Here is a 13,540-nt window from a genome sequence, read left to right on the forward strand (position 1 = left end):
GCGTGTGAACCACTCACTGTGCTTAACCCCCCCCAAGGGGGCGGTGGGGGGGCCAGCATGTCCCAGGACTCAGAGGCAGCAGTGGGGGTGGGGCTGGCAAAGGCAGGCACCCCGGGGCCTTCCTGGGTGCGACAGCTGGAGGGACAGGGACACGTATGAGAGACACGGATGGACAGACGGGGGTGCCCGTCTCGTGGCTGACCGCCCCGTGAGTCACGCACAACCCCAGCAGTTCCTTCGTTTGCTGGGACGGCCGTCACAGGGTCCCCCGCTGGGTTTGTGCACCACAGAAGGGCGCGTCTCCCGCTCTGGAGGCTGGGTGTCCCCCGTCAGGGCGGGGGCTGGGTGTCCCCCGTCAGGGCGGGGGCGCGTGGCTCCTTCTGAGGCCGTGGGGGACGGGGTGCCGGGTCGCTGCCCCCAGCCGCACGCGGCGTCTCCCTGTCCCAAATCTCTGGGTCTGAATGTCCCGTTCTCATCAGGACACCACCCGAGGGACCTCGTTTTAACGTGATTGCTTCCTTCTGTGAGTCAAGCCACGGTGGGCGGTCCCGGAGGTGAGGACGCCGATGCATCTTTCTGGAGGACACCACAGCTCAACCTGTCACCAACAGTTAGGAGGGAGCAGCCCCCTTGGGTCCTTGCTTTATGCTTAGATTCTTTCAAACCCAGAAGCCATCACAGACCCACACGGTCTGTTGGCCCACGCGACGGTGCTTGCATTTCACAAGCACACCGGACTCCCAAGCCCTGGATTGTATACCAAGAGACGGTGGTCGGTCACTCAACACCTCGCCCCGAGGTCCGACCCTCTTTCTAAGGTGAAGCGGACACGCACCGATGGAAACGCTGTAACGCTGAACTTGCAGGCGCGCAGAGCAGACACTTTTGTCAGCGGGGGCTATTGATGGCACCCCTCCCCCTGGAGCCGTGGCTCGCATCCCGGACACGGTGACACGGGCACCCTGACTATCGCCTGCGTTCCAACTGGCCACCCAGGGGCATTGTCACTGTCGCTGATTCCGAGAGCAAAACACTAGTGCATGAAATTAGCAGCATTATAAATAGATTGTCGCCGCCATGGCAGACAAAGGCTGCAGTTACGCCTTGGCAACCACAGAACACGGTTCCAGGCGAGACTTGCCAACCCCCCCCACCCCGTGTTACTCGGGCGCCGGCCGGCGGGTCAGGCGCCCGCTGCCTCGGGTGCATCCTGGTGCCCGGCTCAGCGTGCGGTGCCTAGAGCGAGCCAGAGGAATCTGCGTGCTTCTTAAAGCAAAGGAGGACGCCCAGAACTTAGGGGGTCTTTATCGTGTATCGGGCTTTGTCTGAGAACAAAAGTTGGATCGGAGACAGAATTGCTGTCAGCAACAATAGAGGCTTAGGAGAGAAACAGATTATCATCTTCGAAACGGAAGACAAAGAAACCTGGTATTGTAGCTCAGCTAGTATCCATCTGGTGAGGGCCGAATAACAACAACAAAAAAAACCCTGAAGTGCCCGTATGTTCGTTACGGCGTTACTTACGATCGCCAAGACTGGGAAGCAGCCCCAGTGCCTGTCAGAAGACGAGTGGGTGAAAAAGTGTGGTGCGTTTACAGAGTGGAATAGTACGCAGCTGTGTAAAAAAAAAAAAAAAAAGGAAATCTCACCCTTTGCAACAGCACGGACGGACCTGGAGAACACTGTGCCAAGAGAAATGAGCCAGTCAGAGACAGACGAAATCACGCGTGTGATTTCACTCACGCGTGGGACCTGACGAATGAAAGGAACTAACGGGCAAAGCAGAAACAGAGTCAGAGACACGGGACAGACGGACAGCGGTCAGAGGGCGGGGCTTGGGGGCGGTGAGCAGGGTGAGGGGATTAAGCAAAGAAAAGAGAAAGACTCGGGGACACGGACGACAGTGTGGCGGCCGCCGGAGGGGGAGGGGTGGGGGAGGAGAAGAGAGTAAGGGGGTGGGGAACGGGGCGGGAAGAGACTTGACTTGCGGTGGGGAACACACGGTAGGCAGACAGACGATGGGTCACGGAACTGCACCCCTGGCACCGGCGTGATTTTATGAACCGAAGTCACCCCAATAAACTCGACAAAAAAGGAAAAACGCCGACGTCGTCTGTCGTCGCCAACAGTCTCCAGGGTGGCTGGCCGAGGAGACGGCGCCCCGCCGTCTGTTACCAACCCCCACAGTTGTGTCATTTCCAGAACGTCACCTAAACGGAGCCAGAGAGCACGTAACCTCTTAGTGATGCAAGGGGGTCACGCATGCAACCGGTGGCGGCCTCCGCAGCGGAGGGCTTCAAAAACGGCAAAGTGGAACTTCAGCTTTATGACGTGGGGATCCCACCTCTGGGGGTTTACCCGAAGAAACCCAAAACACTGATGTGAAAAGAGGCCTGCACTCCGGTGCTCACTGCAGCGTTGTTTACAGCGGCCAAGGCGTGCGGGCAGCCCCAGCGCCCGCCAGCAGTGGGGGGGTGGGGGGCAGCGAAGCAGATGAGGAGTCTGTGCACAGCGAGCCTGGCTCAGCCACGAGGGGTAAACGACACGACACCTCACCCGCGGTGACAGCACGGTGGCCCTGGCTCGACGGCAGGTCCCGCCCTGCTGGGAAGGAAAGTCGTCCGACCGTGGGGGCGGGGAGACCAACAATGTTCCTCTTCCGTTGAGTCTTCTCCTAATAGTTCTCTTACATCTTGACTCTTTACCAAAAATTTCCACGCGTGCCCAGTTAGTTACTCGGGGTCCTCTGGAAAAACCGTTTTAAAAGCCATTACAACAAGGGGTCTGACTCCATGGAAAGGATATGAGAGAAGTTGGCAGGCTCCGCAGGTGCGCGTGCCAAGTTCAGTGACGGAGCGCGAGGGTGGCCATGGCCTTCCGCCTGAGAGAGGAGGACCCGTCCCCGGGAAGGACCGGCTGGCTCCCCCAGATTTTCCCCCGTCACTCAGCCTCCCTGTCGGGACTTAGATTTCATCACCGGACCACCCGCCGTGGGAGCGAGGACCGAGACAGGGCGGGAAGCTACGCTGTGTGGGCAACGCGTCGGCTCACGGGGGCAGTGCCCAGGGACACCCAGGGGTGGCTCAGGAGATGAAGACCCAGGCAGGGTCTGGCTGTGCCGCGAGCTGGGATCTCAGTGGTTCATTTCCCGGGGAACCCGCTGGTGTGGGAAGAAACCAAAGTAACTCACGAACTCTCGAAAACACACTCTTAGAACAGCAACCGTTCTGCGAACGCGCCAACGCGTAGCTTCCCCCCCCAACCCCCCCACGATCAGAAGCGCTCGGGGCCTGTTTTAAAGACAGACACGCAGACACAATAGATGCAGAGAGGCCACAAAGGAAAGACGTCGGGCTTTCTCAGGAGCGAACCCTTTCCGGGCAGAGCAGCTTTTCCAGAGCCTTCCGAGAGGAGGCGTCGTGAAATGCAAGTGCAAATGCGAGTGCAAATGCAAGTGCAAACGTGTGCACCTCCAAGTCTGGCTGCCTCTCTGCGCGTCTGGGCCTTTGGGCTCCGGGGGGAGGGGCTGCTCTGTGGGAGAGGCTGTTAGATTGTTTCATCCTGGAAACGAGGACATTGTTTCCTCTTCCTTCCATGTCCCCATTTTTGTAGGAGGCGCGAGCCGGTCATAGCGGCGCTTTCATTCTTAAGGTTTTCCTCTTGCACGGAGTTTCTTTCTGGAAGGCTCTGGGCACACCCACGCCCTGCAGATCCGGCCTCTCGGGTGTCCTCTCGGTCTCTCTGCTTCTTGACGCTTTCTCGTTTTCCTTTGAATCCGGGCAGTTAGTGGTTCTGTTTTCCAGATATTGTAACACTCTCCCCATCCTCTCGGGCCTCCTTTCCTCTTTGCCTGACCACAGACAGACCGAGAACTAGAAATGGATACTTCGTTCTTCTTCCCGCCATCCCGTACGAGGTTGTTTTAGTTTGTGTCCCTGCTTCTCCTCGGCTCCCCTCGGAAGACACCCACGGGGCCAACTCGGAGGGTCGCTTGGGGGCCCTAAAGGGGACGCAGGGGGATGAGTGTGGGAGTGGGTTTGCGAATGGCATGACCAGAGGATGAGTGGAGATCGCCGCATCTGGATAAATCACAGAAATGAGCCTTTCACCAGGAAAGACAGCGGGTGTTGCTGGCTTTGCCTGTGTATCGCATCTGTCGGTATCCCGGGTCTTTCGGTCCACAGCCATCAGCTTGGACTTGCCACTCGAGAGCTAGGAGATACGCCCTTCCGTCAGGCCATGGCCAGTGCGTCTAGACAGAGACGGACCCCGGATCACATCTCGCTTGGGCTGCACTTCCATCCCCGAAGACTCGGTTGTCCGGGCACCAGACGCGTCCCCTCTCCGACACGCGCTTTGCGTGGGATCTCTCTTCTCTGGTGCCCTGTGTGTCAGCCCCTGTCCTTAGAAGGGGGGGGGCCCCCAGTGCGTGCCCCTGAGCCCCCACTCACCCTCGGTGCCAACTGGCAGGAGTTACACCGGGAAAGGGAGGAGGAACGTGGCCTTCGAGGGGTCCCCAGGGGCAGCCAAGATTGGGGTGGGGGGGATGACGGGACTCAGGGAAACACTCTTCTGGCTACTTTGTTACCTTCGTTTTGGAAGCCACGCCCCCGCCCCCGCCCACGGCCTCGCCCTGAGCTGTCCGTTTAGATACAACTCCCATCCGACTGCACAGAGGCACAGCCGCAGCCCCAGGCATCCCGTGTCGGTCCATTCCTGCCACTCACCAAGGACACGCCGGGAATTTGCTGTTGTTTACAGAAAACTCCCCGAGTGCACGGGTTTCCGTCAACCTCCGACGGCCACCGTGTCCTCATTAGTTCTGAACCACACGGCACGGAGCTGGACTGTGGGCCCCTGATGTAATTAGCCAGGTCGCCATGGAGACAAACAGTGCCCAGCACACGGTGGGCAAAGGCAGAAAGCGGAATAGGGCGAGCAGATTAACTTCCCAGTAAATAAACGGTTCTGCCCCCCGAGCTCCGGCGCAGCTGCCTGCTGCTGGCCCACCGCAAGTGTGTTCCCGTCCCCCGCCCCCCGATCCGAGAAGTCCCGTCGCGCCCCCGGCCCCCCGCCCCCGCTCTGTCCCAACGCTTCTTCATTCCGCTCTGTTTTCTGTCTGTTTCAGATCCATCAGCACTCCTACACTGGCTACTATGTCCTGAGCAAAATTCCTCACGGGTAAGATGGTCTTTTCTGTTTCTGTCTTTTCCGTTTTTTCTTTTCACGAGAAGCCTGCAGGACAGCGCCCACGGCGGAACGCTTGACTGCTTGCTCAGTTGTTAGGAAGTTTAAGGGCGGGAAGCAGGCACCTTGACTTTGACGGCTCGGGGTGGGGCCTCCGGGACTCCTCCCCAGGGCCCCTTGAGTCCCCCGCACTTGGCCCCCCGAGAAGCCCCTTCCTTGCTCCGCCAGCCCCTCCCAGCCCCACTCCGGTCCGGGCCGCTGGGCTTGGTCAGCAGCTGCGGGAGTGCAGGGGGGACTGGCCCTGAGACCCCCCCATGTGTAGTAAACAGGGTGGCGCCCCGAGCTCACGCAGCCTCTCTGAAAGGCGTGACCAGGGGCCTGTCCCCGGGGAGGTCCTCTCTGGAGCCCAAAGACCGTCAGACCTGGCTCAGCTCCGGGGAAGCCGTGTGGTGAGTGGGACACACGGAGAGAGAGACAGTCACAGAACCAGGGACGCGGGGCAGGATGGCTCTTTCTTGTTTGTGTTTCTGTTATGTTTCTCCCCTCCTCCTCCTCCTCCTTCCTCCTTCCCCCTCACCACCCTCCCGTCACCCCACCCCCACCTTCTTCTTCCTCGGCCCATCTTCCTCCCTCAGACCTCCCGCGGTTCCTCTCCGTGTCCTGGGAAAGGGGGGGCGCTCAGGGATTGCCTGCAGCACCAGGCAGAGGCCTCCAAGTTCTCCCCGCAAACACTTGGCACCACCAGCCGGGGTCCCAACCCGTATCACCCCACGGGAGAGTGTTGGCCCCTCGTAAATGTCTGCAGCCGCCCCGCCCCCACTCGGTCCAGGCAGCGTGTGGGCGGGGCTCCGGAAAACCGACGCGGAGAAAACCGTTTCCCCGGGCTCCGAATGAAGAGGAATCCCGGCAGAGGCGAGGCGAAACGCGGCCCCCGGGTTCCCGGCTCCGTTGTCCACGGGCATCGCTCATCTAGAGCGTGTTTCACGCCGACACTCCAGTGTTCTCCGCGCAGGGGCGGCCGGCCCTTCTGTTACTGCTCAAGCAGATGCGCGTCACGGTGCCCCGAGATTTATCTACCTCCCCTGGGAACGGCACGATTTACGGCGGATGCCGGCTCTCCCGTGCCGCCTCATGTAAATCCCTGGGACGCCAGACTCGACCAGCACGTCACGCTTCCCATCCTCACGGCGCTAGTGTTCGGCTGCCCCGCCGGGACTTGGGAGAAACAGATTCCGAGAACTTGGCCCAAGAGGTTGCCAAAGCAGGGGAGCACCCGAGGACAAAAGGGCCTGTCGGGGGGCGGGACGTGGTGACGGTCTCACGGTCACCGTCCCCCATGCAGGATGCCCACAGATAATACGCCTTTTGGGGTGTTTCTAAAATAATCACCGTGATCGTGGTTGCCACCGTTTTTATTGGTTGACACTCATGTACCTTCACCCCTGTACCCCGAAAGAACAGCGTCCTCATCTCCGGCGACAGCGAGGGCACCGGGCGGTGAACTGCCCCCCGACCCCTCCTAGCGGGCGCCCCGCAGAGCTGCACCCCAGCCCGGGCCTGGCTGGCTCGGGCCCTGCGCTCCCAAAGCAGCCCCTGGGGTCATATCGGGGCCGGTCGGCTGGGGTGCCGCAAGCATGCTTCAAACACGCAATGCCAGGCTGTTTAGGCAGGGGCACTGGCCTCTCCTCCCTTAGACTGTCCAGTAAAAAACAAATGACACCAGCCAACACAGTAGCAGCCGCCCAGTGTGAACAAATCAAAAGGATACCTATTTTTTTGTCAGATCGGCAAATACAGAATACTTTTTTTTGAGGGGGGCACACGCCACAGAATGCTAGAGACTGGTGTATGTGTGCCCTGCGATGAGAGGGGTGGGAGACCGCTGGGGCACATTGTAGCCGCGAAGAGCAGACGTATCCTTGCGCTCACGTGCTTTCTTCCCAAGCCCTGGGCCGGGTGAAAGGTGTAGCGGACGACTTGCTACATGGACCGACCGGGAACACTGTCTGGTGGGCGAGGGAGTCGGCCAGCCTTGCTGTCACCGTGTCACTGATGCTGTGTCTCCAGAAACGGCCTCGCTCCGCACCCCCTCTCCCTCTTCATCCCAAAATCACTTTTGGAAGATGAGTTATTGAATCATTTCCCAACATTGGCAAAATCTTTCCTTTGATAAGGCAAAGGGTTTCTGACCTGGGGGAGCCACTAGGCCTCAGGTGTTTTTCACCGACCCCTGTGATGTCAGTCGGCAGGTGCTAAAGCAGGTGGTGGGGGGAGGGACCGGTCAGCGTGGGGTACGAGAGGGGGAGAGAGAGAGAGAGAGAGACAGAGAGAGACATCAATCAGTTGCATTCTGTATGCACCTCGACCAGGGATCGAACCTGCAACCTAGGCATGTGCCCTGACTGGGAATTGAACCCCCAACATTTTGGTGTATTGAGATGACACTCCAACCAACTGGGCCACCCAGCCAGGGCTCCATATTTTAAGAAAAATGACAACGATGCCCACATTATAGGCACATTTTAAAAATTAAGTGGAATGATATATACCAAAGACACAGCAGAGAACTTTGCTTCTAGCAAACAAACGGGAATGTTAATTTCTAACACTGCAGCGTGTAGCCAAGGTGTATTTGTGGTCTCACGATGAAACATTGCCTGGCGTTACTTTCCAGGCAGCTGAAATCCTTCCTGTCACCAGGAAAGGCGTGATATACTGCGTAATAAATCCCCCTTCCCAGTTCCTCAGAGCGAAGGGTTGTTCCACGACACACAGGTAATTAGATGTGATTTTTCACTCCCCTCTTAAGAGAGCCACCTGCGGCCTCCACGATCCGCAATTCTCAGTATTCGCTATTTCTTGTCTCGGTCGGACCTGCTGCAATTAGGTTGCAGGCTTTCCTGCCGGGCCCGCGGCGGAAGCACGAAAGGCAACGTAAGCCAACAGATACTGGCCGAGGTGCTGTGCTGGGAGTGGCAAAAGCAAGGGTTGCCGTCCTTCAGAAGTTCACACTCTGGTTGGAAAGAGAAGACACAGGTGTGTGCGCGCACGTCGGTTCGAGCCTCAGACGAGTGTCTGGAACCCTGGACGCAGGAGAGGAGAGGGCTGCGGGCACCAGAGGTCTCCTGAAGGCGGTCTGGGGCATGCCCTGAGCCTTAGAGGAAGTTCCCTTAGATCAAGTGTATTTGTTGCTGATTGTTGAATAGACGGAGGCCGAGAGGAGATAGTTCGGGTCGAGGGAATCATCCGACAGGCTTGGCCTTTTCTAGGAGCCGGCATCTTCCAGGAATCCCTGGGGGGCCGGGCGGGAGCCAGGGGTGTGCAGCCGGGCCTCTGCCTGGGCAGGGTGAGGTTGGCGACCCTGAGGACAGAGCATGTAGCTGCCACCCCAGCGTGACCTGTCTTTGCGGGAAGAGCGTGCTGAGCGCTTGGAGCAGAGGAAACAGCAGGCTCACATTAGTCTGACGCCCGTGTGCAGAGCGGGCAGAAGGGAAGGGGCCCTTAGCAGTTAGGGTTCAATTAGGAGACCCGGTGGGGGGTCGTGACCCCATGGGTCTGGGCGCCCCGTCAGCGTGGAAGCCACGCGTGACCACGGGTAGCTGGTGTGGTCTTGGAAAATGCAGGCTGACCCCAGGTGTTTGTATGGCACTTCCCTGTAATTAAATCTCGGGCCATGTGCGCCCGGCCGTGAGCTGCTCCCGGTGCAGGAGGAGATCCAAAGCGGCGAGTTCACGGGGAGGGCAGGGTGAGAGCTCTCGGGCCCAGGGACGGCGCCTCTGCGGCAGAGCGCAGGTCCTCCCGGCCCCTTCTCCCTGCGTGACCCCCCCCACCCCCCACCCCCGCCGCCCGTGGGACCCTGCCTCTGGGCCTTGCACGCAGACAGGCACGCCTGGCCTCCACGGAGCATGCACCCCGCCCGGCAGAGGCTGCGTGGACACGATGGTGTGCACACCCTGGGGACGTGCCAGCGTGAAGCCAGGACGCGGAAGGAAGATGTTCTGAAAAGGGCAGCTCGTGCGTCTGTGGCTGCCGCCAGCGCGCCCGGGTTTTCAGCACTCCGGACAGCGCCCGCGCCGCGGGCTCAGTCTCACCGGCTTCCCTCCCTCTCCGCCCTTCCCCGCCCGGCCCCCCCTTTCTGCCTCTTTGCGGGGTGGGGGACGGGGACTCCTGTCCAGCGTTACCATGGGAACACAGGCTTTAGAATCCAACAGATCCTGGAATAAGTCCCCAGTCCGCCGCTCTGCGGGTGCCATCGTGGGAAAGTCCCGTGGCTTCCCTGGACAAAGTCACCGTGTGTGTGTGTGTGTGTGTGTGTGTGTGTGTGTGTGTGTGTGTGTGTGGTGGAAACGCAGTGCCCGGCCCGTGGGGTCCGCACGGAGCCTATAGGGAACGCTGCGCAACACAGAGCTGGTGCATTCGAGCACCCGCGGCGGTGACTCCATCTGGGGTGTCACCGAGACCGTCCGTCACGCGGCCAGACCGGACCCATCGCCCCTCCCCACGCTCTCCTTGCCTTTGGATGGAAAATGCATTTCAACCCCGAGGTCAGCTCAGATGGATGGTGATGGCTTCCTGGGGCTCAGAGAGGGTCCCGAGCCCGGCTCCGTGGGAGAAGCTACTCTCCACGCCTGCAGCCGGAGAGGAGGAAGACGCCCACCAGGTGTCCGACCAACGCCCCCAAGCGGAACGGGCTCCTGGGCGTCCACGCCTCTGCTCACTCCATTCCTCTCTGCACCCCGCCGCCACACAGCCCAGAAACTCCCTGCGTCCTGCATCACGTGCCCAAACCCTCCCGAGCCTCCAGCCCCCCGCGCTGAAGCCCCGTCCTCCGCGCCCTCCTCCCACGACCTGACTCCCAGGGGGCCGTCCTGCTCCCTTCACCTTGTCACTTACTCTCGTGCTAAACTGCAGGTGACCTCGTGGCCGATGCACCGCTCTTCTGGACAGAATGTGCAGAAGTGGGTTTTTTTAAAGATTTTATTTATTTATTTTTAGAGAGGGAAGGGAGGGAGAAAGGGAGGGAGGAGAGAAGCATCCATGTGCAGTTGCTGGGGGCCGTGGCCTGCAACCCAGGCATGTGCCCTGACTGGGAATCGAACCTGCGACACTTTGGTTCGCAGCCCGCGCTCCATCCACTGAGCTACGCCAGCCAGGGCTGCAGAAGTGTTTTTGAGACGCATTTGCCGGGCACGCGCCCCTCTCCCTCACTCACGGCGTCAGAGCGAGGGGTCTGGCTGGGAGGGGCTTGGACAGGGTGGCGGGCGGCGTGACTGCACAAACCCCAGAGGGGGCCGCGCCTCAGGCCCTGCTCTGCCTCCCGCGGGACAGTCGTCTGTCGGCAGGAGAAACACCGTCAGCCACGGGCACGGGGAGCTGTTCCCGCCGCCCAAGCCCCGTGAATCGCTTGCTGTCCTCCAGGACTCCTGGTGCACCGGGACGGTTCCCGCATTAACGAGCCCATTTGAACTTGAGGCGAAAGCCTGCATGACACGTCAGGACCCTCAAAGGCCGACTCCTGTCCCCGGAATGGCCTGCCGCCCAGGGGACTTCCCTTGGCGGGGCGGTGGTGGGCAGGTGGAGGAAGCGAATGAAGGAACGAGGCAGTGCTGGCCTTAAGGAAGCTCCCGCCTGCGCCTCGCCCGGGATCAACCGCGGGAGACCTCGAGGGAGGGGCTCCGCGGGGTGCTGGCGGGGGGGGGGGTCCTGGCCGGGTGGCTCAGCGGGTCAGAGCACTGTTCTTCTGCAGCCGAAAGCTTGAGGGTTCGATTCCCGCTCGGGGCACATCCCTAAGTTGTGAGTTTGAGTCCCAGTTTGGGCATGTACAGGAGGCAGCCGGTCGATGTTTCTCTCTCTCCCTTCCTCTGCCTGAAGGCAATAGGGGGAAAAAATTAAAATAAAAATAAAAATACAAAACAAGCATATCCTCTGGTGAGGAGAAAAGAGAAGGAAAGGAAAGGAAAGGAAAGGAAGAAAAAAAGAAAAGAAAAGAAAAGGGAAGAAAAGACAAGAAAAGACAAGAAAAGACAAGAGAAGAAAAGGGAAAAATGAAAAGAGAAAAAAGAGAAGAGAAAGTCAGCGCTGGTGTGCAGCCGCGGGCGGCTGGCCCCGCCCCTCCTTGACTGCCCCCGTCGCTGAGTGACCCCCTGGCCTGTCCTGGGAGCCCAGCAACAACCCTTCTGCCTCTGGGAGCCAGTGACAGGACTGTCCCCGACACATGCATTTCCCAGCCCTGTCGACAGACGCAGGGAGGTGGAGGCAGGCGTCCGCTCCCCGGTGCCCTCGGAGACGAACGTCACGACCTCCAGTGCAGGTCGGTGGTCCGGAACGAAGTCTGCAGCGAGGCGCCCCGCTGGGGCCTGCTCCTCCGTCGTGGTCACCCCAGCCAGCGCCCCCGGGAAGGGCAGCGCAGAGGGTCCCTCTCGGCTCCGAGTTGGTCCCGTCCGCCCGGACTGCAGCTGGACGTGGGCGCCACCTAGTGGGCCCGGCGGGGAAGTCGCCCGTGTCTGTGCCTTCTCAGACACTTCGGCGGAGGCGTCACAGAATTAGACCCGTGTTTGCGGAGCCCTTTCCGCCGGGCCTGTCTGCATCCCGGAGGTTGGCGCTCACCTGCTCGGAGGAGACCCTTTGCTGCAGAGCAGCGCCCGTGCGCGCTGGCCAGCACCCTGGGGCGCTGGACCGCCTGGATGCCCGCGGCGTGGGCCATGACTCCGTGCCCACCCGCTGCGAGATCGCCGAGCAGCCGGAGTGCGTCCGGACCCCGCTGGCCACGGGGTGGACGGCGGGAAGGCCACTGGGCTCCTTCCCTTCCCGTTTCCGTCACCTGCTCTCTTCTCTGCGCCCCGGACTGTCCTTGCAGAAAGCTCCACAGAAGACCCCCAGCCTTACTGACGCGGGGGACATCGGCTTAGACTGAGCACCGGGGCGGCCGTGACGAGGACACGGGGATTTAGACACGGGGTGGGCGCAGAGGCCGGCACGCACATGCGGATCACAGGTGTGCGATCGCAGGGACCTCGAGCACCGCCGCCGCCTCGTCACGCGACCCCGGCTCTTTCCCGGACACGGCTTCGGTCAGTGCCCAGCGGCGGGGGCCGGCCAGAAGCACTGTCACAACCAAGTGTGGACGCCACTTCCGTCCCCCCATATACTCCACCGTGCCCCTGCTTCGCCCCGTGGTTGTCCCTGGCAACCGAGGACGTGTCCGGCCGGCAGTTTTGCATTTTCTGGGGTGTCTTCTAACGGAGTCATGCTCACACAGACTCAGGTGTGAGCACAGCTTCTTCGTTAGCGGGACTGCTTTGTGTGTGGGCCCACGCGGCTGCATCTGTCTGCGGGTCGTCCTGGCGGCCGAGGAGTCGGTCTGCACTTCCCATGTGCCGTCGGGGCTGTTTCCGGCGTGGGGCTGCTAGGGAGCAAGGCGCCGTGAGTGTCCGTGTGCAGGATCTTGTGCAGCACGTGTGGTCGTTTGGGGGTAGAGCACCTACCAGTGGAACTGCCGAGTGGCACAGAGGTGGGCATGCAACTCAACAAACTGCTAGATCCCTAGCCACCATGGTGGTTCTGTTCAGACCCCCTTTTTATTTTTTTTAAGATTGTTCATTTGTTTTCTTTTTAAAGAGCGGGCAAGGGAAGGAGAAAGGGAGGAGAGAAACACTGATGTGTGGTTGCCTCTCCTGGGCCCCCTACTGGGGACCCGGCCTGCAACGCAGGCCTGTGCCCCGACTAGAAATCGAACCAGCGACCCTTTGGTTTGCAGGCCGGCGCTCAATGCACTGAGCCACACCAGCCAGGGCTAGACCCCCTTTTTTAAAAGTGATCATGTTTAAATGCTGTATGAGCGTCAGGTTTTACTGGCCCTAACCAACTATCCATTGGCAGTTAGACTGGACCCCATAGAGCAGGGGTGTCAAACTCATTCTCACCGGGGGCTGCATCAGCCTCGTGGTTGCCTTCAAAGGGCCGAAATAATTTGAGGACTGTAAAATGTGACTACTCCTCAACTGTTAAGGAGCTGAAATTATATTCAGCCCCTTGAAGGCAACTGAGAGGCTGATGTGGCCCCCGGTGAAAATGAGTTTGATACCCCTGCCGTATACGCATCCATCATCCATCCATCATCCATCCATCATCCATCCACCATCCATCCATCCACCATCCATCATCCACCATCCATCCATCCAACTGTCCGCCATCCTCCATCCGTCCACCCTCTCTCCAGCACCCACCCAATATGCATGCACACCTGCCATGCTTCAGATACTCTGCCAGGACGGGCAGGGCCTTCCACATTTTCGTGTTATCCGCCATTCTGAGCCTATGAGAAGATTCAGGACGCACGTATTGTTTGACATTG

At 60.1% G+C, this 13,540-nt stretch overlaps 1 protein-coding gene across 5 annotated transcripts in view; it reads left to right on the forward strand.

Annotated features, from left to right (window-relative positions):
• DPP6 (dipeptidyl peptidase like 6) overlaps window positions 1-13,540 on the forward strand; it is a 519,939-nt gene that overhangs the window by 424,479 nt on the left and 81,920 nt on the right. For all 5 annotated transcript variants that reach the window (XM_045837839.1, XM_045837842.1, XM_045837838.1 and 2 more), the window contains exon 6: window positions 5,129-5,181. In XM_045837839.1, the coding sequence (XP_045693795.1) occupies window positions 5,129-5,181 (53 nt within the window). The remainder of the gene's footprint in view (window positions 1-5,128; window positions 5,182-13,540) is intronic.

Source organism: Phyllostomus hastatus, unplaced genomic scaffold, assembly GCF_019186645.2.
Source record: "Phyllostomus hastatus isolate PE091 unplaced genomic scaffold, TTU_PhHast_1.1 phas_contig_244, whole genome shotgun sequence".
NCBI lineage: Eukaryota > Metazoa > Chordata > Mammalia > Chiroptera > Phyllostomidae > Phyllostomus > Phyllostomus hastatus.